General features: G+C 35.1%; 1 protein-coding gene across 1 annotated transcript; it reads left to right on the top strand.

Moving 5' to 3' along the window:
- The first annotated feature begins 14881 nt into the window (after positions 1-14881).
- Positions 14882-25018, top strand: LOC105976599 (Clathrin adaptor complexes medium subunit family protein). The gene is made up of 13 exons (XM_013001844.2): positions 14882-15201; positions 17589-17766; positions 18182-18272; positions 18815-18909; positions 19055-19144; positions 19226-19274; positions 19401-19539; positions 20901-21017; positions 21523-21613; positions 21691-21833; positions 23554-23668; positions 24329-24373; positions 24461-25018. The coding sequence occupies exons 1-13, from the start codon at positions 15119-15121 to the stop codon at positions 24539-24541; spliced, it is 1317 nt and encodes a 438-aa protein (XP_012857298.1). The 5' UTR covers positions 14882-15118; the 3' UTR covers positions 24542-25018.
- Positions 25019-25906: the final 888 nt, after the last annotated feature.

Below are 25906 nucleotides of genomic sequence, written 5' to 3'. Positions count from 1 at the left end.
TTATATATAAATATTTGGTAATTATTAAATGACTGTGAAAATGTGAAATATGAAAGAACTTAAAAACATACCTAAATAAAAATATCAACTAATCAATTGATAAATCCACATTATCAATTGAACTCCAACTAAGCAATTTGAAGATATGACATAAGAATTTGTCGCATGTCATTCAAAGAGGGCATATATCCTCTTTTTATATTATAGAATAAAATTCCAAACGGACGTCCTATTAATTTGAGAAAAGCAAATACCATTCAGAGCTTGCCATGTGGAATATTAATTTATTTTAAAACTTAATTAATTAATCAAGTTCCATTTTCCTTTGTAGATGGGCAATATTTTGATGCTTTTATTTTCAAAATCCAGTAGGCAAATTACGTTTTACAAGTTATAAACTATTTAGTTTTAATTATTTTTTGAATATTTCTCTACTGATAAGGGTGTGTAAAATAAAGGTGAAGCTCAAGGTGCACCTGTGATTCTATATGTTTGAGGATTTTTTTTAATTAACACAACCCTCAATGATAAATCTTTTCCCGCCTTTCCACGAGTCCGTATCATCCTCTCAAAATATGGATCTGATAATGTAAGTTAGGGCTGGGCAAAAATTACCAAATACCGATTACCACGGTATACCTACCATAAATTACCGAATAAATACCGAACTATCGGTTACCACTACATTTGGTACGGTATCGGTACCGTACCATTGCCTTACGGTACGGTAGCGGTATTGTATCTTCAATACCATGGTAATACCGTACCGTACCGCAACTTTGTATTTTTAAAATATATTCAACAAATATTCAACTTTATACTTTATATTCAACTTTAGATAAAAAAAAATATAGTCAACAAATATTATAAAGAAAATAAAAAACAAGAATAACGATATGATACATCATATATATATTATATATACATAATTATAATTTTTTTATTATCTTCATATATTTATGCAAACTCAATATTAGCTCTCGTTAAAGTTGTTTATGTCACGTACTTCTTTAGTTTCAAAGTCCAATTAATCACTTATTGGTGGAATACTTTTTGCCATATTTTCTTCTCCCTTTCTTTCCCCCTGAGTTCTCAGTCTTCTGTTTCATTTGCATTATTGCAATTTTTTTTTTTATTTCTCTTACTTAAACCATCAAACTTTTTTGCTCATTACAAGTTTCTACAATTTTTCTATAGATATCTTAGTAAGCATTAGTTAATTAAAGCAACATATGCTACTACGGTTGTATAATGTATATTCATGTAGATTGCTTGATCGATCACCATATTCATTTGCTTAATTTGTTGTATTTATGCATTTATTTAGTATTCATCTTAATTATGGTATCATCCGAGTTCATCAAAAAAATGATGTACGGTAGATTACCACGTACCGATCATACCGTACCGAAACTTACGGTATACCGAATAACGGTATACCGCAATTATTGGTACGGTAACGGTATAGAAATTTTCAATACCGAAAGATACGGTAGGTACACGGTATTGAACAAAATGTTCGGTAACCGTACCGAAACCACCCCTAATGTAAGTGTTTCCCCTTCTTTTTATTGTTTTGCAAATTTACTTTTGAGAAACATGGTTATTGTTTTGAAAGTTATAGATTTGAGAGACATAGAACAAAATGGTTATAGTTTTGTGATCTTTTTTGTGAGATACATTTGAAAGTTTATTTCGTATTTTCAATAAAGTGAATTACAACTTTCAATCCCACTGCAAAGTTCATAGTTCATATTAGTATTTTTGGTTATGTCATATACATTAGAACCAAATTTTGGGAGTCAATTAAGATTTTCACATATATGGGTTTGATTTTAATTCATGTTTTTACAAATGTTTGACATTTGAAAAGCTATAATATGCAATTAGTAATTTTATCTTACAATTTGTTATTTTAATTTTTTTTAAGGTTGAGCAAGTAATTGCATTAGAATATATTTGTTTCTATTTAGTGTTATTCAAGTCATGCGTTAAATCTTATTATGACTTAGAATCTTGATAAACTTATAAAGCCTAACTCACCCGTTGAACACTTTGTCAGGGCTTCCCCGGATGTCAATCTTGATTTTGTTGCGGGTGCATTGCCAAGAGGGAAAAAGAGCAAGAGGCAACAAGTGTCCAAATTTTGACTTCGACAAGCGACTCCAGAGGCCAAGCATCAGTGCTCAAATTTGTAAACTCTTAAAATGGTAGGACATGATAATATAAATTTTCTTACGATTACTGAAGTCTTTTTACTACAATCACGACAATGTTAGTTTATAATTGTTGTATCTTATGATTACAACTACAGGTATACAACTGTAAACATTGATTTATGGATGTTCGTATTTAGGCAATTTTATATTGCTACAAAATGTATATAAATGAAATATATTTTTCAGTATTGATATTTTATATATGTATATATTAGTCATTTTTGTTAAAGAACGAAATAATGATGTCGTCAATTACTGGAGTTGTAGAATACATGTATGGCAAGTTTATTAATTTTTGCTTTATTCAATATACTTCATTTCTTTAACGATCAATTCATATTATGAAGATTTAAATTCATACATCCCTTTGTCAATTTAATTTTCCTAATAAATTTTATTTTATATTTTTTATTACTACTTTTATTGATGACATATTTAAATCTTTTATTAATTACCTTTAGAAATGCTACTCCGTGCATCGCACGGGTGTAGTACTAGTTTATTTTAAAACTTAATTAATTAATCAAGTTATGTGGTTAATCTAGGTTAAGACTCCTTCGGAAATTAAACGGCATAAAAAGCAAAAGAAAACAAAACGTCAAACACGTTCTGGACCAGAAAAGCGAACGAGAACAAAGATCACGAACGGGAACGCAACTTCATCGATTTTAGAAGAAAAGTTGTGGATAGACGGACAATATATTCTACAACATTTAGAAACACCATATACAACTTTCTTTAAGGTATGTTCTATAATAATTTTTTTAGGGAATTATATATGTTTGTTTAAATTTTTGAATAAAATATTTAGTAAAATCTTGAACTATTTTGAGTTCAATTACTCGATCGTATTATTGAATCAATCCAAATTCTAATGTTTTTAGATTGAATTAATCTAATCAATCATCAGGTGGTAGCAAACAAGCAAAAAACAAAGCCAAATAGGATTCATAAACAAATTAAAGTGACACGGTGGGTGGGTAATTTGATGTATCTTCTTTCTCTCCCAATTTTTTTTCTATTTTTGTTTGAGTATTAGTTCATTTGATTTTGTAGTGTACTCACCTAATAAAATTATGATTGAAACTTATGATGTATTAATCTTCTTTTTCACATGTACACGTCCCTTTGAAAATTAGTAAATGGGCGTTACGTTACTGGCACTATAAGTAGTAGATCAGATCATATGCTGCAAATTATTATTGTTCATACAATATAATACATAACCTGTGGATTTTTTGGGATCATTAATTATGTTAATTTGCATTTTTTACCAACATTTTTATTTCATTCAAAACATATGATCTAAATTTTTTATTTGTTTGTCTGGTCAATTATGAATTTGTTAATGAATAGTAATGGAAAGTTGAAGAAGTAGATAATAGTAAATTTGGCGTTTCTTGTCTTGTTGAACCATGCCAAGACATGATATTTGATAGTGTAGAAGATGCTAAGACTTGTTATACAACATATGCAAGACGTGTCGGATTTGATATAAAAGTCAACCACACTCGGTTGTCAAAGTCAATAAGTCACGGATTGGTGTAAGCTTTGCATGCTCAAGAGAAGGAGAAACTAAACAAACATATCAAGAAAAAAATAAAAAATCAAAATGTTAGAGACAAAAATAGGATGTAAAGCAATGATGAGCGTGAGTTTAAGACATGATATCGGAAAATGGGTTGTAACTAGGTTCATTATTGATCATAACCATGAGCTATATACTCCAAGGACTACAAGCTTGCTTCGAGGACGTAGAAAGATCACACCAGCTCAAAAAGATCTTATAAATGTTCTTAACGAGGCTGGAATTCCTGCAACAAAGATAATGTCAGTGTTGAGTCACGGATCAGGTGATAAAAGTAATGTTGGTTGTGTTTTAGTAAATATTCAGAATTATATAGGAAATAAAAAGAGAGGGCTTCTCAAAGAAGGTGATGCACAAAGAATGTATAATTATTTCACTAAGTCTCAATCAAAAAATCCAGGGTTTATTTATTTAATCCAGACAGATGATAATAATTGTATGGAAAAAAATTTCTGGGCAGATACAAGGTCAAGACTAGCATATCAATACTTTGGTGATGTGGTTACCTTTTATGCTACATATTTGACTAATCGCTATAGCATGCATTTTGTTCCTTTTACTGGGGTTAATCACCATCACCAATCAGTTATGTTTGGGTGTGCTTTACTTGTCAATGAGACAACAAGTTCTTATGTGTGGTTGTTAAGAACGTGGCTCGAAGCAATGAATGGTCGTGCTCCCTCTGTGATTATTACTGATGAAGACAAATCTAAGCGAGCAGCAATTTTAGAGATACTACCAAGTACAACTCATCATTTGTGTATGTGACATATTTTGCAAAAATTTCTAGAACATTTATCTCATGTTTTCAATAAACATACTTCTTTTCAATGAGCATTTCACCATCGTATTCACGAAACAATGGCAATTGAAGAGTTTGAACATGAATGGGCGGAATTGATTCAAAAGTATGAGTTGCAAGAGAATAACTGGCTAACAAAGTTATATGGGCAGCGAGAGCAGTGGATTCTAGCATATTTACGAGGTACATTTTGTGCTGGCATGTCAACAACCCAACGAAGTGAGAGTATGAATAAAATTTTCAAGGGGTTCGTGCGTTCAAGTGCATTAGTGAGTGACTTTGTCCATCAATATGAAAAATCATTAATTAAGATATATTAAAGAGAAAGAGAAAGATTTGAAAACAAAGAACACTAAACCAGTTTTGAAGACATGCTATAAAATTGAGCAGAGGCAGCTGAGATCTATACGAGAAAATTATTTTTGATGTTTCAGGAAGAACTATTTTCAAGTCAAAAATACATGTCATCTAAACATAGACAAGATGGGTCGAAAAATATTACTTTGTGATGCCAATTAAAGAGGAGAAGCTAGTTTACGAAGTAGTCTTTGACATATTTGAAAAGAATGTTGTATGCTCGTGTCACATGTTTGAATTTGTTGGAATTCTTTGTAGACATATTCTAGCAATTTTCGTAAAAAAAAAGTCTCATCAATTCTTTGCCGCACCAATATGTTCTACAAAGATGGACAATAAATGCCACGTCATGTGCCTTATAAGATAATGTTGGTGGGTTGATACAAGAAGATCCTCAAGTTTCTTCTACATTGAGAAGAAATAATCTTATGATACGTTGTTTAGAAGTTGTTGAAGAAGGACAAAAATCACAAAAAAACACGATTATCTTGCACTTGCCTTACAGAAGACTTATTCTGAACTTTTGGAGCTGGATAATGAGATTGATGAAAGTCGACTTCAAGGTGACTCGGCTTATGAAAAACAACTTGGTAATTACGAACAATTATCGAATATATCTGTCACTTTGCTAGACCTGCCACATGTTTCTTTTAATGGACGACCTAAGTCTTTGAGGCAAAAACATCCCACGGAGACTCAAGTAAGCAAAAAAAAGAAAATGCAGCATTTGTAAGCAAACTGGATATATCAAGACCAGTTGTTCATCACATAAACAAGTATCGTAAGTCTTTATTATTGTAACTTTTTTCCTATTTTGAAATTATATTTGTCAGATTTTTATTATTTTCTATATTTTCTCATTTTAGGCAGAATGCTACAACAACTCATTCACTTACTGTAGCTGATTCCTTTAATTCACATAATTCTCATGAGGTATAATGTAATAATCATTCATTTACCTACAACTTACTTGAATAGTATTAATTTGTGTATTTGCTAAAAGAGTTGCAAACAATGCGATATTCTACGTCTTCTCTACTTTTGATGTCTAATAATCAAGAACCTTCAAGTTTTACAGTACACGTTTAAATGTATTATGGGTTATAATTTTGTTTAGTTTTTATCAGTTTGTTTAGTTTAATTTGACAACATACTTGTTTTTTCTACATGAATTGATGATGGCCGCCACAAAGAAATAGTTCGTGGCCGATGTTGAATGTTGAAAATTTGTTGCACGTGCTAAGATCGAAGTCATAGAAGAAGCTCTAGAGTTTTTGCTCGTTTAATTTTGATTGTTAAGTGACATTTTTTTATTCACCAATGCCCAAGTAGGAAGGAATTATTTGAACTTTAATGGTTGCTTCATAGTGTTACTCTCCTTTATTCTTTAAGGTTTATCTATGGAAAATTCTTAGTTCTTACAGGGTTTTTTTTTCTTTTTACATGCTTCAAATCTGTGTGCACAAAATATTTTTTATTTTTTCTTTTTGCTCAAATATAAATATATTGATCAAAGAAGTTACAAAATATTATTGACGACATAATTAAAGTCACTACAATGGGTACAGGGTTAGCCTATGAAGACGAAAAAATCAAAATATTGCTAAGAACTTCAACAGAGATACATGTAAGAAAATCGAAACAAGTAGAAAGATGAATGACGTTGTGAATTGATGAGTAAGTCATGTAACCCGTCTCACTACTCTCAATCAGGTTGAAAACCTTCGAGCTTTATTCCATGAGACTCACTTCGATTATCTTTCAACAAATTAATTTATGATGCATTTGTTTCTTCAACCCAACTAGTTTAGAACTTCTAGCAAACACCTTATGTGTAGTTTCAGTAAATGAGTGTTTAAAAGAAAAATATTTTCTTAAATTTTCAGCAATGTACATTTAGTATTTTAATTCATATTAAAGAAAAAAAAAGTTAAATGAAAAATATGGTAAAACAAAAGGAGAAAAATTACAGGTGATGATCTAATAGGTAGTAGAAGATGAGATGTTTGTGGCAACAGAAAAAAAATAGTTGACTTTATCCTACCCACCCACCGTGTTCAACCATAATTTAAGGAGGTTTCTTTCTTTTAAAAGTGGTCCCACAAAGAAAGAATAATAAATCCAATATTTCATTACTCCTAATATTTTCCACGTGGCGAGTTGCAATTGGTGTCTGTTTTTTGGGCATAAATGGGGTGTCAGCTGCAAATTTGCTCCCTTATATTATATATAGATAGGGGTCATTAGCGATAAGCCCCTCATCTCGCTAATAAATGGTGATATGTCCAGCCCTTAAATATTTCTTTGTGATAAACCCTTAGAAATTTTATTCCCAATACTACCCTTATATCAATTAGCACATTTTGTTCCAATTATTCATTTTTTTGTTTTTTTTTCCTAATTCCTAAAAATCTGCAACCAAATAAAAAAAAAATTATATATTATTTCGGATATAAGCATTTTTTTTTTTTTTTAATATTTTAATAAAAATATTTTTTTTTAAAACAAAAAATTGAATTTTTTTTCTCAACAGATTTATTAGGCCGAATGTGACTATATGTAACTATTTCAATTGTAGTCATATTCTTTTTTTATATTGCAGTTTTTTACATTTTTAACTTAAAAAATCCGATTATATTGTGTGGTACAATCCAATCAACATCCACACAAAAAATCACAATTCAATCTTGTTATTATAAGTCAACTTGAAAGGATAAGATAAAACATATTCGAATATGACTACAGCCATATTCAACAATAGTCATATTCGAATATGACTATAGTCATGTTATAGTCATGTTACTGCTGCTGTTCTATCTGGAAAAAAAAAAGACGACAACGAAGATTGTCTATTATTTACGAAAACAATCCAATCAACATCCACACAAAAAATCACAATTTGAATCTTGTTATTACAAGTCAACATGAAACGATAAAATGGAACATATTCGAATATGACTACAGTCATATTCAACAATAGTCATATTCGAATATAACTATAGTCATATTACTACCGTTGTTCAAATCTAAAACTGTAATACAGATCCTAAAAAGAAAAAAAAATCAAAAAATACAGAAGTAAAACACACGCACAAAACAATATTTCACACACATATATAGAACACACACACACATATATTTCACGCACACATATACAGAACACACACACATATACAGAACACACACACACACACACACACACACACACACACACACACACACACACACACACATACAATATTTCACACACACATATACAGAACACACACACGCATATACAAAACACACACACACACACACATACATTTCACACATATACACACAAACCCACATACAAAGTCGCAAGAGATCCAAAAATCTAAAAATCACAAGAGACATATGCAAAGAAAAACAAATCACAATATACAGATCTACTGACCCACATACAAAATCACAAGAGACAGATCTCAAGAAAAAAAAACATAACAGAGAAAGAGAGAGACAATATTTCACACACACATACAAAACACACACACACACACAGACCTACATATCCATACATATACGATAAAGTGATCGTTTTCCGCCGGCAAGGGGTGGTGTGGTGTGTAGGAGGCGACAACATGAGTTTTTTGGGAGGCTTGACGGCGGAACCCTAGGCGGCGGCTGTGATCGGCGGTTGGGTAAGTGGATAATGGCGGTGGTGTGAAACGAAGAAGGAGGGCGGCGACGCTGGTGTAAATCTCGAAGGAGAACGGCGGCACCGGTGTAAATCTCGATGGATAGCGGCGGCGGTAATACAGATCTGCAAAGAATAAAAAAAAAAAGAGAACGGAGAGAGTGAACGTGAGAGAAAGAGTGTGTGAACGTGTGAGGAATAAAATTAAAACCCTAACACATAGGGGCATTTTAGTCTTATCATATCTGATAAGGGGGGTCTCACTAATTTAGATTAGAATTTGGGTTATGGAAAAAGTCTTTAAAGTCAATTGGGTTTAATTCAAAATATTTTTCAAATGAGGGGGTATTGCATATTTCCCCATATAGATATATATTTTATTTTATTAATATAATCGATTTAATAAATCCGTTAAGTATCGAGACTTTTTGGCCCCAAATCTACGTATGTTTTCCCACTAAAATTGTCATTTGACTTAATATTAACTTTATGAAAAATTTATTTAATTGTTTAGAAAAATAATTGGTTCTTATTTTATTAAAAAATGTAAGTATGTTCCTGATAAACTTTTGAGATTTAGTGGCATCATTGATTTATAGTAAATTTGTTGGGGCATGTTATGGGTGATAAAAGAAGAAAATTCGTCAAACTTTTACCCTAATTGAGATAATATAAATATACAACCATATGACATAAAAAAAACAAAAAAAGGAAAAAAAGAAAATGTTCACAAATAAATATTTTCTCTCTCCATGAGAGGCTTGGGACTTGCTATTGCATATACAGGTGATATAGAGATCTCTTGGAACATGTTTTTGTTTTAGTAACGTTGTGCTTCTTTGGTTTAATCGTTAGTATTACAATTCTGGTTTTTTTGTTTCATTACAGCTCGCCGCCTAGGGTTTGCTATTAATGCTTTGTGATTTTTTTTTTCTTTCCTTTCTCGTCTCTGGCATGTGTTGTTTTTGCTTTCGTCCAAACCCAAATATTTTGTTGCCTTGCTTCTCTTCCCAGCCGTCACTTTCTCCACGCACTCGAGCGTCTTCTATCGAGGCTCGGCCCTTATCTCATCACACTCTTTCTCTTATGGACGACCTGGCGAAAAACATGGGCCGGGCTCTTGTGCTTATTGAGGAGGAATAGGCATAAATATTAGTGGCGGAGGAACCTAGGGTTAGGGCAAATAGGGTCTCTGACAAACCCTTCAGGCTGGTCGGCAGAATTGTCACGAACAAAGAAATCTCTCACCACACGATCAAAGCCAATGTTTTGCGCCTTCTACAACCGATGAAGTGCTGCAAAATTGTTCCCGCATGAGTGAATAGATTCGTGATAAGCTTTCAACACCATCTTGACCACAAGTAGGCCCAAGAAGGCTGCCAATGGGTTTTTGATCGACATGCTCTCCTTTTCCGAGATCTGCAGGAGGATGAGAACGCCATGGATGCCCCGGTGAACCTAATGAACATTGGGATCCAACTCCACAAAATCCCTTCGAGCCAACGCACGGTGGAAACGACGACGACCATAGGGAACAATATTGTCACGTTTATACATGTGGTCAACCCTAAACTGATAGATCTATCACAGTTCATGAAAATCAAAGTATGCATCGACGTCACTCGGAAGTTATGACGGGGAATATTCATTAACTCTGCTAATGGAGGCCGTTCATGGATCGATTTTCGATATGAAAGGCTTCATCAGTTCTGTTTTATTTGTGGGATACTTGAACACGGGGAAACTAAATGCCCACTTCGTTATGAAACTGATTTTGTAGACCCCCGAAGACCAACTTTCGTATGGTTTGTGGTTGAAAGCGCCGACTGGAAGAGAGATGGATGTGACTGGACCGCCGCTTCAACCCTCCTACATGATGATGAATCAGAAAGGAAAAGGACCATCTGGACCGATAATTAGGGGAGCCAACATCTACCAATTCTCGGCGTAGACCAATAATTCCGGTGGAAAGGAAACTATGAATACTAATCAAGGCAGCGATCTGAATTTAGGAGACCACAATGGAATTTTATTCAACAATCCCATACAACTGTACTTAGAAGGGCATAGTGGGCATGTGGGTATAATAACAAACTCCTCATAAAAAATGGGACGCAAAAAAAAAAGGCGGGGGAGGCCAATACTTTGGAACACAATCGTGGGGGGAAAAAGACTGCAACTGTGCTTACGAGATGAGGATACCAGCTCAACGGTGGAGACTCCGGAGCAGTCCCACCGACAATAATGAGTTGTCTTTTCTGGAATTGTCAGGGGTTGGGGGTCCCCTTGACAATTCACACTTTCGGAGACATTCTCCGTCGCTATACCCCCATCTTGATGTTTCTCTCGGAAACGAAATCAACATCCATGTTAGTGGACATATTGAAAAGAAAGTGGAATCTTAATGGAGTAGTGGTAGACAAAATCGGCAAATCGGGGGGTTGGCTTTGCTTTGGAGAAAAGAATTGCAAGTGGATCTTATTAGTCTTTCCAAAAACCATGTGGACATTAAAGTTATGGAAGAATACCAATCGAATCATTGGAGGGTGACGGGTATTTATGGTTTCTCGGAGAAACAACAAAAAGAGAAAACATGGGCATTGTTACGACAATTACATCTCTAGAGACTTACCGTGGGTTGTGTGAGGGGACTTTAATGAGACTCTTTGCAATTCAGAGAAGAGAGGCGGATTACAGAAGAGCCCGGGACAACTGGCGGCGTTCCGGGACGCTCTTACGGACTGCAACCTGACATGGGCTTTATCGACCACCCTTTTACATGGTCGAACAACCGCCAATCACCTTTTTACCGTCCATAGCTGTCTGGACCGAGTTTGTGCTAATGATGGCTGAATTTCATTATCCCCCAATGCAGAAGTTCACCACCTGGATAAGATAGGGTCAGACCATTTACACATCTAGCTGGTTTTCAGCCAAGGACCAACAATTTGAACTCATCGGGAAGCCGACCCTTCGGGTTTCAAGCAATGTGGATTAGAAAAGACGAGTGTGAGAGAATAGTTAAAGAGAGCTGGTTGCACCACATCAACTGCACCACATCAACTCTGACCCAACAGACGATCTAATCCAAAAAACGACGGGGTGTCGAATGGCTCTTATGAGGGGGAAATCCGATAACAACAACAACCCTAGGAGAAGAGCAGACGAACTACATACAAAAATAGGACTACTAAAGATGAGTACACAAACGGAGGAGGTGAGGGCAGAGATAGGTAGATTACATAATGAGCTTGAATATATCTATGAAGATTTGGACACCTACTGGCGGCAGAGAAGCAGGGTTAGTTGATTGCGGGAGGACGATCGAAACACAAGGTTTTTTCATACTAGAGAATCTATGAGGAAATAAGTGAACATAGTACATAGGATTTGAGATAATACATGTGAATGGAAAGACAACAAAAGGGATATCGAAAGGGTGATCTATAGCTACTTTGAGGATATGTTCCAGTCGTCGTTCCCCGAGGAAAGTGTGATGAATGAGGTGATTGAGAATATCGATCCTAGAATCTCGAGTGAGGCGTTTCAATTGCTGCCCCTCATTTTTACTGCGGACGAGGTAACACGTGCTATATCTAATATGCCCCTCTTAAAATCACCTGGACCCGGCGACCTCCCTGTTTTATTTTATAAAAAATATTGGCATATCTTGGGTAGTAGTGTAGTCAATTGTATACTCGATTTTCTCAATATTCGTAAACTCCTATCTGCCCTTAACTTTACTTTTGTCGTTCTCATCCCTAAAATTATGTTACGTCTCTCGTTTGTTGCTTACTCTTTTTTATTCAATGGATCTCAGTTTGGATTTGTTCGGCCATCCAGGGGCCTTCGCCAATGGGACCCCCTCTCGCCGTACTTATTTATCTATTGCACAGAGGCTTTGATAGCCATGGTTCAAAAAAAGAGGAAAGGGGAGAAATTCGAGCTATTCAGATCGCTCCACAAGCCTCGAGTGTCTCTATGCTTTGCTTCGCCGATGACACACTGTTATTTAGCAGAGCCTCAATGGACGATGCTAATACGCTCAAACAGATTCTGGCCAAATATGCGGCGGCCTGGGGTCAAATTATCAACGTGGAAAAATCCACTATGGTTTTATGTCCCAAGACGTCTCAGACGACCAAGGACTCTATTCAAAATAGCTTGGGCTTTCAGATTGTGGAACGTCACGACAAATACTTGGGGATGCAGATGGCTATGGGTAAATCAAGAAATGAAGTTTTTAGGTACCTTCGAGACCGGGTTTGGGGTCGGATTAAAGGATGGAGTGAGAAAATTCTCTCAAGAGGCGGTAAAGAAACCTTGATTAAAGTTGTTTTGCAGGCCATCCCATCGTACATTATGAGCTGCTTCCTTCTCCCAAAAGGATTAATCAGCGACTTAGAATCGACTATTCAAAGGTTTTGGTGGGATAAAGGAGATAAGAAGGCGATGGCTTGGCTCGCGTGGACCAAAATGTGAATGGCAAAGGAACATGGTGGCATGGGATTTCGAAATTTGTATTGTTTCAATTTGGCATTACTTGCTAAACTAATGTGGCGAGTGATAACTAATCCTGCAATCCTCCTCTTGAAGATTCTCAAAGCACGTTACTTCCCGAAAGAAAATGTGTGGTCGGCGATTCCAGGGTTTCGACCCTCTGCGACATGGCAAAGCCTATTGAAGCACGGGATCATCTTCTTATTGGGGCGAGGATGAGGATTGGCAACGGCCAAGAGACAGCCATTTGGGGGGATGCTTGGTTGGTCGATGAGGGAAATCCTAGGGTCTTCACTCGCCGCCCGGTTAACTCGGCTTTCCCCAACAAGGTTGAGGATATTATGGACTCCACCCGACGAAAATGGAATGCGGCGCTTGTCAAAGAAGTCTTCTGGCCAGTTGACTACGAGAGAATTATGACGGTGCAGATTGGGGGATCCAATGCTCAGGATAAGTTGATTTGGAGCCTTACTAAAGTGGGCATATTCACGGTAAAGTCATGTTATACCACTCCATTCTCACACAACTTCACGCTACGATTCGCCGGAATAACGATACAATTAAAGGCTCGGGTAGCGGAATCGTTATCGGAAAATGGAAACACTTGTGGAAGCTAGGACTCTCGCCGAAAGTCAAAATATTTCTTTGGAGAGCCTATGCATAATGCCTGCCAACGAACGTAGAGCTTTGCCGACGCAAGATTATTTCATCACCTCTATGCCCGCATTGCCGCACCATTGATGAAACCCTCATACATTTTCTGACCCGATGCAAGGCCACACATACCATCTGGATTGGTAGCCCCTTCTTCTTGGCGGAACATGAGGTCACCGAAATTTCATCACTTCGCTGGTGGGTAGAGTTTCTCACTCATTCTCTAGATAAAGATAAGTACTTGCTAGCTTTTGTTTTTTGTTGATATTCATGGGAAGGAGAAATAGGGAACTCCATGCAAACAATGAAGATAGAAAGTATGATGGACTTGGCTGGTGTGCCCATTATCTCAAGGCATTCGCAAGTGCAAACAGGTGTTCGGACGAAGTTGGACGGGGTAAGGAAAATAACAGCGGGATTCTTCCCCCGGAAGGCACGATCGAAATCAATGTGGATGCGGCTTTTCCCCCAGGCAAAGATTTCTACATCACTACTATGGTGGACCGAGACTCTACAGGTCAGTGCCTACTGTGGAAAGTGGAGGAACTCCTTGGCCGGCCAACGGTGGAGGCTGAAGAAGCTAGGGCAATTCAAACGGCTATGGTATGATCAATAAAGGTTGGCCAGTGGTCATTCTGGAAAGCGATTGTGATTGAAGTATTTCAAGAGGGCGAGCCTTCTTTGTTTTACGTTAATTTTTTTTGTCTTGTTCGTTTTCGTTTGTCTTGAGACAAGGCAATCGCCTAACACATTCTTTAACTTTTTCTTCGAACTTTGAATCGGCGGAATGCGTCATCCTTCCACCCACTTTGGCATCGATTGCCCAATAAATCATTTCGTCCCTCTAAAAAAAAACATAAACTTAAATTAATAAATATGGCTTATGGATGAGGGATAATCATCAATACATATAGCAAAACATAAAAATAAACTGAAACTTCAATTTTGTGTTTAAATTGAACTTTACGTTTTTTATTAATTTTACTTCTATCCCGTGCATCGCACGGACCAAAAATCTAGTAATAATAATACGATAAATGTAAATTTTTGAAAAAAAAAAAGAATTTGTGGAATTATTTCAAAAATTAAAAGTCACCTATGAATTTAATTTATAAAATTAGAAAATTGGAAAAAGATGAAGTACGTTTTATAAGTGGACGCACGCTTTTTCCACCACCCCTGACAGAATACCCAACCGAAGAAGCAGTAGGTGAAAACCCATTTCGCTGACTGAAGACTACATTTGAATTCGTTTAGATCGCAATAATCAATCGATTTAGGGAAGCAGCAGATCTCGTTCTAATCTGATTCGATCGGAGCTCCGGTGAGATTCTGCAGCCATGCCGGTGGCAGCTTCCGCTATTTACTTCCTCAATCTTCGTGGCGATGTCCTCATTAATCGCCTCTACCGCGACGACGTCGGGTCAGTACCTCCTCTTCTTTCCCTCACTTATTTTGTAATTTTCTTTGCTTGAAAGTTTCTTAATTTTTGCTGTTAATACTTGTTTTGAGATAGAATTGAATGGTCGATGTTGTGTTTATATGAAATTTGTTTAGTGCGTGATTGAATTTTGCAGTTTCTCCTTTTTTTTTTTTTTTTTTTTCTTTTTTGGGGGTTTTGAAAAATTATTTGAAGATGTGAGAGAAATGTGTAAGGAAATCGGTGTAAGGGCAGAAAGTAAGCTAAGTTGTAGTTATTGTGTCATTAATCATTGGGTGGGAAATAAATGGGTTTTGAATCTGTAGTTGTATCATTGAGGAAAAAATCATGGGGCGGAAATGATTTGGAGTTTAAGGCTTCCTTCAGCTGTTAGAGACATAAATTAAGAGAAAGAAATTACCATTTGCTTTTGTGAGATGACTCTGTGAATTTGGGTATAAGATGTCAGGAAGTCACAGAACTGAAGTTTCTTTTGTCTGAGGCTACGAGCATGTTAGTGGCAGGATTAGATTTTAGAAGAATTTGCATTTTCCATAGTTCTTTGGCTAGTCGATTATTGAGCTTTTGATTCCTCGCATAAACTGGTTCCTATCCATTAAAGACGACCCCTTTTGGGTGGTTAGTGCTGCAAATTTGATGCACGGAGCAGCTCGTGTTTCCGTCCTGGTGAATAAGTCCATCAAGTAATTAACAATGAAAATAGTCCCTCGACTCATCCCATAAACTATTCTTTGCATTGGTCCAATTGTCATATGGTCGATTCACACGAAATATAACTCATGGATTCTGTTCCATCTCATATGGTTTCTTAATCTTAATGTACATACACAATTTAGAGATCTTTAGATTGTAATTCGAATATAGATGGACATGTAACATAAGTAGGCCCAAAGACCAACCAGGCCCTTTACTTTCTGTAACATATCTTAAGGCATGTCGAAAGAAATCTCGAACTTGGGCTAAATGAATCACCCTCTCACCAAATATTCATATTTCATTTTGGACATGGACAAAAAATATGAAAAGAGTTAAGCCTTTATGTTTGTTTTAATCATGCCCCGTACAGTTTATCAGAACAAAATCTCATATAGGTGTAACAAGTTATTTTTCACTAACAGTATTGTTCAATAACAAAATTGAGTACCCTTTAGGTACGTCGGAAAAGTCTATTTACTTTTAATAAGGAAACCAGTATACTCGAGACAATATTTTATATTTTGTAGTCCTCCTTCACTTAATCTTTTGCCTTCTTCCAGCTTCCAGTTAACTTGTGTAAACGATGGAGTTAAATAAATAACAGAAGAGTCTATATGTTGCACTTAACAAATCGGCTCTTTCTGCCAATGTTCAATAATAGGTTACAAAAATCTGATTCAAAATTATGGACAATTTTGTATCAGATACTAGCTACTCTTACATGCTAAAATATACCTTCAGGCAAATTAGCCAGGAGTAAGAAGTCAGAACTCTGAACATTGTTGTTGAATAGTAGTAAGAAGGTAGCTGAAATGATATGCATATGACTTCATTTGTTTATGATTAGGACGGGAACTATGAACTCATATTCGCCCATGGAACGATTAAAATAAGTAAGTACAGCCTAATGAGCTGTTTCTTTAAATATTTGTCTTTTACGCACCAAGTGTTCCTTCCTTGGTTACTATACTCTATTTTACTATTCTTCGTATGACATATGTTCAGCATTAACAATACTGTATTTCTACAAGTATAAGATAGTTTACCTTACCATGTATTACCCATGCTAATACATCACTATCTCATTGGTGTAAATTTTGCATAGAGGACTCATCACCCAAAAGGCACCATAATTTTCAATACAATGTCCAGAGTCGCCTTCATCCGCATCGATCCCTTATACTCGTCAAATCCAGAGATCCTAAAAAACTGACTGGCCTGAACTCTTAGTATTCACTCATTTTTTCTTGAATTTAAAGACTATGAAAGGTTGAATTTGAGCTGGTTTCAACTTCAAATGTAAAATTGATATGTAACTGGGAAAAAAATATTCTCACCATCTTTCAGTCTCTAACAACTTTTAGGCTTCTGAAGCTTAATTTTTGTCCATCCATGTAACTGCTATTATATAACTACTTGACAGAGGTTTTGCTTCAAGGTTCTTTGAAGGGTGAAGTCGTATATCTTAGTTTGAAAACTTAATTGTTGTGTAATTCATTTCTAATGTCATTGCTACCATTTTCTTAAGATTACTGTTTAATTTATTCCTTATTATTTGTTGATTGTCGTATTTTGGTTGATCTCAGAACTGCTAATTACATTTACTGCTGAAAAGTAACTTTAGATGACATAAAACTGTAAATTCTTATTCATTTCTATGTTAAAACGATCAGAGGCAACATGGTGGATGCTTTCCGAGTGCATATAATGCAAACAAAGGAACTTGGCACTTGTCCTGTACGGCAGATTGGTGGATGCTCCTTCTTTTACATGAGGATTAGCAATGTTTACATCGTGATTGTTGTAAGCAGCAATGCCAATGTTGCTTGTGCATTCAAGTTTGTTGTTGAGGTACATTTGTTTACTCATTACTGTATTTTTAAAATGTACACTTCCGTTTTAGAACTACACCGCCTCACGAGGCTTCTGGATATTTTTTATTTCACAGACATAGGGGTTGTTGGTGAAACTAGTCTGTTTGTCCTTAGTAAGCTCTGATTGCAAAGAACATCTGCTTGTTTATAGCATCATTATTTTCATACTATTCTCATTTTTCTAGTTTGAAGTTCTATAAATGAAGTCGTTTCTACCTCCTACCGTTTGTCCTTTAAGATAGATAATCAATCCATAATGAACTTTATGGCCGTGTATCTTAACTTACCTTCATATCTCTCAGCGAGCTGTCAACAAAGTCAACTGTCAATAAAATTCAACTTCTATACATTTCTTTTAGTTTGGTTGATGCGTTCATCTGCTCTATTTGCAGGCGGTCACACTATTTAAATCTTATTTTGGAGGAGCTTTTGACGAGGATGCTATCCGCAATAACTTTGTTTTGATATATGAACTGTTGGATGGTATGTCAAATGGAGAATGTTTTCTAGATATTTTCCATCTTTATAATATTTTCAGTCACGTAATTTTTTTTTTCTGTAAAATTACTGCAGCTGGCAAGTTTGGATTCTAATTTAAACTCTTACTCATGATGTTATAAAGTTTACTTTTCTGCACTCTCTTCTTTTAGGAAAAAAAATGTGGAAAAAGCCCAAAGTATTGATTCTGTAAATCAAAACATAGGATAGATAAGGATTTTCTTAGTGAAAGAATATCTACAATTTTCATATTTCTTGAAGCTCTTTGATGTGGCTACTTAGCTGTTTCTCCTTCTCCTATTAAGTAACCAAAACCCTCAACTGTCATATTATAGTAGCCCAATGTTACTGTGTGTGAAGGAGGCTATTTGCCTGTCTAAGTTTTTTGACAAGTATTTGCAGGCACTTGTGCCATATTTACAGTACTTTATGAACAAAATAGTAGAAAATGATAATATAACATCTTTGTGGACCCAAACTGACTGAATGCCTGGACGAAATTTCTAATTTTTGCATTTCAATTGCAGAAATAATGGACTTTGGTTACCCTCAAAATCTTTCGCCAGAAATCTTGAAGCTTTACATAACTCAGGAAGGTGTACGGTCTCCATTTTCATCCAAGGTTAGAGATTTGCTTAAAAGTTTCTTAAATATGCAGTAAAATTGAGGTTATAGAGTTCAAGAGGTCAATAAGTAAGTTATTCTGTATATTTGTATGGTGGATTTTCCTGACTCGTCACCCTTGGCATATCTGAATAATCAAACAGGCCTCTGACAAACCAGTTCCAAATGCAACACTGCAAGTTACTGGTGCTGTTGGCTGGCGCAGGGAAGGTCTTGTCTATAAGAAAAATGAGGTAGTCAGTCTCTTCAAGTTACTCTACTGCAATCTAATAATTTTTGCTATTAGGCTGGACTAACTTCCGTTTTGTTAACAGGTGTTCCTTGATATTGTGGAAAGTGTTAATCTTCTTATGTCTTCAAAAGGTAACTAGTCCATTTATTCTGAAAATATTTAATTGATGCAATCTCCTTATTTTCCTGTTACCTTTTAAAGAGCAACTTATTGGGTTAATGATTCCTTGTTGGTCATTGTTCATTCTGATTTTAAAGGTAGCGTTCTGCGGTGCGATGTAACTGGGAAGATTCTCATGAAATGTTTCCTTTCTGGAATGCCTGATTTGAAGTTGGGATTAAATGATAAAATTGGACTTGAGAAAGAATCACAGCTTAAATCCCGTCCTGCTAAGAGGTAGCTTCGTATCCATATATTAAACCCATCGTATTACAACTAATCAACTGGATGCATAAAATGCAAGTTCCATTGTAATGATTTGCTAATGACAGCGAACATATTGACCTTCACTTTTAATTTTTTATTTACTTTAAACCAGATCAATGATTGGTTAAGCAATTGTACATTATTCATGATACGAAGTTTTTTGGACAAATTTCAAGTAATATCTTTCTTTTATGTGAACTATCAAGTGCTCGGCGCACGGGTATATTCATGGTTAATGTCCTAAGCAATTAATGAATTGAAGAGAACTAGGCTAAAATTGTATCATCACATTTTCTTTAGTTTCCTCTTGTTAGCCCTCTGGTATGTACTATAACCAGTAGTTAGATGATGATTTGCCTTATAGGGAGTTTGTACTTTTAAGGTTGGGTAGAGCTTTTCTTCCAGTTCTTTTTTGTAAGTGAAATCTGTGGTGGTTCACCTGGAAACACTGTGTTAGTATCTAATGCAACATACACGGTAACAATTTAAAGATATATGTTCAATGTACTTGTTTCATTCATTTTCATCCTTGCTTTTCCCATTGCATCAGTAGTTTAAATAATTAAGTTAGTATGTCTGGCTGTAGTGCTAAATTGTTAGATATCTTTGAAAGGCAGGTATTGCTTTCAGTTAGTTCACCTTACAACTGATGAATGTTTTTACCACAATTTTTAAGGTTAATTTTGGACTTGCAAATTCTAGGAGATGTTGACATTAAAATTGTCAATATTTGTTTATCATAGTGGACTTAAATTCAAGTTAGTGATTTGCAAACAAAATAATTTGTATTTGATTCGTAAGCCGGGACAATAAAGAGTGTATTCTGTGTAGGAAGTTGAATGGCTAAATTTTATTTGAAATTGTCAAACGTCTTTTTTTTTTTTCTGGAATACCTGGAACGGATCAAATTGGTGGTGGTGAGAGTAACTATTCAACATAGAGTGCTAAGAGAAACAGATCAAATTGTCGAACATCTTTTTTTGGGGGCTTGCATTTTACTCTATGATTAGTTCCATCAATATTGTGTTTATGCAACAGTCGGGATTGATATATTCACCCATCTTAATAGACAAAAACTTGTTGCCATGTTACCCTTCATCCATCCTAAAAATTTCCTACAATATTATTAATTTCTTTATATCTGCTTTCTGAAATTATGCAGCATTTAAATTAATCAGAAAATTATGTTCCCTGCTGGTGTTGCAATATTTTTCAGTTGCAGTTCTAGTTCTCTTTCTTGAGATTGTTATCGACATGTAGTATGTTATTTTCAGCCCCTAAGATCATTCTGTGTTTCCTTCATAACCTTGTTTTCTCTTGTTGCTTTGCAGTGGGAAAACTATTGAGCTTGATGATGTCACTTTCCATCAATGTGTAAACCTTACAAGATTCAATTCGGAGAAGACCGTTAGTTTTGTTCCTCCGGATGGTGAATTTGAATTGATGAAGTAAGTTGACCTTTCAAATTTAATTTGTGATCCTCAATTCTGGACTTTATGCTTGTGCAGCAAAATTAGCTGCATTAGTCTTATTGTGTAAGTTTTGAAAGTCTTTCATGAACTAACTCCTCTTTCATGAACATAAAAAAAGCATCTATCTAATCCTTTTCTTCTAGTTCCCACATGCCATAAGTAGGAAACTCTTGGCTTATAAAATTTCAAGTGTATTCCTAGGATTTTAAATATGCTTAAAAGATAAGTTGAAATGAAACCTCTTCTTTGTGCAAGCGTTACACATCTCTAAACAGCTTTACTTGTCTGTGTCTACTCCACATTTTACTTTATCACCATTTCATGTGGTTCTTTCAGTTACATTTTTACTGTTCGCCTTTAAAATTCGAATTATCTTCAAAGATTCAAATTTTATTGCTTAAATATCATCTTTATAGAGAACAAAATAGGTTTTCCCTTGGATTTCAGTTTCCTCATTATAAGTGTAATGCCTTTGCTGTAGGTATCGTATTACGGAGGGGGTTAATCTTCCATTTCGGGTTTTGCCAACTATCAAGGAATTGGGTCGAACACGTATGGAGGTGAACGTAAAGGTTAGTCATCTAACTTTAATTTGCAATGATTGGCAATAACTACCCCACATTTTTTACACACTTGCTCTTCATTTTAGGTGAAGAGTGTTTTTGGGGCAAAAATGTTTGCACTTGGAGTGGTTATTAAGATTCCAGTACCAAAGCAAACAGCAAAAACAAGTTTTCAGGTGACATCAGGCCGAGCAAAATACAGTCCTTCTACTGACTGTTTGATTTGGAAGTAAGTTGTTAATTTCTGGCATTACATCATCTGAGTGTTTTCACTTTTATTTCGGTAGAATAGCTTTCATTCTCTTGCACCGTTCATTTTCAGTTTCACTTTAAAGAGAAATTTTAAGGAAATGTGCAATCATGTGATTGTACAATGTTCTTAGCCTCATAAGACATATTCTTAATCTCGTGAGCAATCTGGGAGCTCCTATCTGGAAGTAATTTTATTTAAAACCAAACTACTAGTAAAATTCGGCAATTACTTCTTTTTACTTGCTAAAAAAATATAAAATATAGAAAGTAAGAGAAGATACAGTACCAAAAATACTGGGTAAAATTCGGCAATTACCATATAAAACCAATTCATTTAGTTGTACGATGTTAATATTTAATATGAAATTTACAAAATCAGCAATATATGTTATTCTTAAAATTGGACAACAAAAATATTTTTCTATAAATGAAAAGACAATATTTTGTGGAAACTACAGAAACTGTTTGTGCAGCTGCATAAAATACTTTTTTGTTGTCACTCGAGTAAATAATTAAATATTTTGTACGGTTCTGTAAATCCATATATGATGAAAACCTAACCGAATACCAAATTGATTTTTTCGGTTCAATTTTGAGACAGCAATTTTTTGGTTTTAGTTCGGTTCAGTAGATTTACCGAACTATCAACACCCTCTTTCTTTGCAAGATGTTGCATAATTTATTTATGCACATGACTATCATGAGCATATTAAGAATCTGGATATCACTGTCACAGATTACTCTGTGTCAACATTATAACTATAACTCTCACTGAACACGTTCAATGAGTAATTTAGAATGTTGAAAAGAAAACAAAATAAATGGCTAACAAATGAATTGATTCAACCCACACCTTCACCTTTATATATATAAAAAATGTAAGTGGGATTGCATGGGCGCAGTCCATTTTTTATATAATTTTTTTGTAATCGGTTATCGTATAATTTCCTCAAAATCATACTGAACTATCCAAAAGTCCAAAAGCTGGCATTATTTGGCTTAGTTAGCACTTTCTGTTTTGTTGAATCTTATATTGTGTACCAATGACACTAAATTCCTACTAGTACACGGAGTCGTTGGGTATGACCAACCTGATCTTGTGCATAAAAATTGACAAAAGAGTAGAAATCGGAGTTGTAAGACATTCCTGACTAAATATTTAGTGGAATCATGTGGGATGAACTGTTCCAGTTGGATACATTTAGATTTTGAAATGTAAGTTGATAGTTGTAGATTTATTGAGAATGTAAATGATAAATAATGTTTGATGCCTACATTACTGGCAGCTATTGCCGATATTTAATTTGTAGCATCACTCATCTGAAAGGGAAATCATTATCTTTAGATTAAAGTTGTACCTTAAATCAGGGTGAAATGACCTTTGACATGAGTGGATACAATCTGCAATTTCACCATCACTTTAGCTACCACAGACACTGCACATGAGAACCACTCATGGCCAAATATTGACTGTGTGGATGGTAAAGGTCATCTAATGTTTTCGAGGGAGTTTCCAATTGAGTTCAAATAAAATGCTTTATTTAGCATTTTCTGGTGGTCTTTTTCCCTTATCAAGGGCCGAGGTTGTGTGTTAAAGTTATTTTATATTTTCGCATCAGTGTGAAATAGCCTAAAAGCATTTTACTTTGTCATATTTGTTATTAATCGTGATTGTGGTCATGTTGGATTGTTTGCAGGATAAGAAAATTTCCAGGACAAACTGAGCCAACCTTGAGTGCAGAAGTAGAGCTGATATCAACAATGACAGAAAAGAAGTCCTGGACCCGCCCTCCAATTCAGATGGAATTTCAGGTGCCTAAGCAAGTACTTACTATTAAATTATAATAGTTCAGTCAATCCCCCTAACAAAGTCAATTTTTTTGACGAGAAGTCTCTTTTAAAAGAAAAATATATAATGTACTGACCGACTAGGAGCTGTTAAGACATGTTCGATTAATGCATGGCCATATGACCGTCAACAGAAAATCAACTTTTGCTTGCAAAAGTTTCATTTTCAAGAAAGAGATATAGTGTCTATACCAGAGTGATCCATAAAAATACAAGGTTGGTATTGGTAGATGAAATCTTCTCTGGTTGTGTTTGTTGGGCTGGTTATGTATACACTAGTGTTGTTCTTGTGAATATTTTGCATATACGTTACTATTCCCTCTCCCGTTTTCCCCTTTTCTACTCTCTCCTAACTGTCATCTCCTTCAATTTCTCCTCTATGGGTAACATTTTCCGAATGTTAATCTAGTCATAGGAAGATAATCGTTTCCTTCTGACCTTTATTTTGAATCTTAATAAATCAAGTGAGCGTTAAAATCATAGCTTCAGGAAATAATGATTCTCTTTTACTTGAAGAAGACACTCATCAGCTAAGTAGCACATTAAGGGGAGAGGCAGTCTTATAGTCGGGGGTTATGAGATTCGATACTTGTAAAAATAATTTCTACTCTATTCATGTGACAGGTTCCTATGTTCACAGCTTCTGGATTGCGTGTTCGTTTCCTCAAGGTATTTTGGCAGTTTCCATTTAATAATATACTACGACATTTGACAAAGTATTGTAAAACTGCAATAATTACGATCAACTTTCTGTAGGTGTGGGAAAAGAGCGGATACAACACCGTGGAATGGGTTCGTTACATTACGAAAGCTGGTTCGTATGAAATTAGGTGCTAAAATAAAGAGAGGAGTTGTGAGATGTTATTGCTCATGGCCTATTTAGGGAGAACACCACTGTCTGTATCAATCTTCCAACCGCACGATCATGCGTGGACCCCACTTTTGATGCAGTTTCTCCTTCTGCGCATTATGTATTCTTCAGGGTAATTTGCTGAAACAAGAAAGTTACAAAGAGATAATTTGAGATCAATGTTTTATGGCAGGCTGTGGATTGACAATTTGAATATATATATTTTTTCCTTTACCAGATTTGTTTTTGTATAGTGTATCCTTAATTAGGACCGCAGAGCGGGCACGACCAATTTTTTTTTATTATATTTTCATTTTCTTCCCTATCCATCTGATTTACGATTGTGGCGAAACCACTATGTTTTCTGGGACAGATTTTCTTTTAGATTATTCGAGTGTGATCTGTATGTGTTATCGACTATCGTCTTTGGTTCAATTGTTTGTGGCCAAAATGTGGTTTGCTTATCTATTTGTGTATTCGTATTCGATATTTTTTTTATGCTACGGTTGATTGGATACATAGTCTAGACATGCAGTATGCTGGTTTTGTTATTTCGGCTTTTGTATCCGCACATGTTGGTTTCATAATTTTGTGAACGACTGGCATATTTATAGTCAATGGGACTAGAAAATAGTTAGTATGATGAAGGCAAGTGAATTTGTGAATCGAATGTGAAATCCTGGACTAAACTAAACCTGAAGCAAATTACAGTTGCAAATGAATAAAACATATTGTAGAGTATGAAATTATGGTTTCGTACTAGGAATGGAGATGCATACTTGCAGCTTCGTGAATAATGAACGATATTTCGAAAGTGAAGTATTGGTCGTGTTGAAACCCAAGTTGGTTTATGAGTTTCTTGATTTGCATAAGGTAAATTACTACCAGCCTTGAGGTAATGTTAAATTACGAAAAATCCCTTCATGTTTGTGTAATTACAACCATCCATCGACTATGAATATTCTTACACGTACACCCTTATGATGTTAAATTCAATATAATCTTCTAGATTCCGAGAAATGTTCTCTTGTTTGTACCAAAAAAATTAAACAATTTATGATGCACCACAATCTGATATTTACAAGCCAAAAGATACATTTGATGATCATCTTGTTTCAAAATGTGGAGCTCGAATAGGGTAAAACAAATACAATATGGAGACTATTTAACACAATCTAGAAGATTCCACTAAATTTTAAGAATTTATGTGTCTAATATTATAAAATTTTCTCTCTACCTCTATTCTCTATCACTGCTTCTCTTTAATCTTTATGGCATTCTCTCAAAATCATTCAAAAACAAAAATCAGTTCAACATTTTCGTACTACGATTCTCTTTAACATCTTTTAAAT

Source organism: Erythranthe guttata, chromosome 5 (assembly GCF_056151865.1).
Source record: "Erythranthe guttata isolate IM_541 chromosome 5, IM_541, whole genome shotgun sequence".
NCBI lineage: Eukaryota > Viridiplantae > Streptophyta > Magnoliopsida > Lamiales > Phrymaceae > Erythranthe > Erythranthe guttata.
The sequence above is the reverse complement of the archived record's forward strand: the minus strand, read 5'-3'. Positions and strand labels throughout refer to the sequence as shown.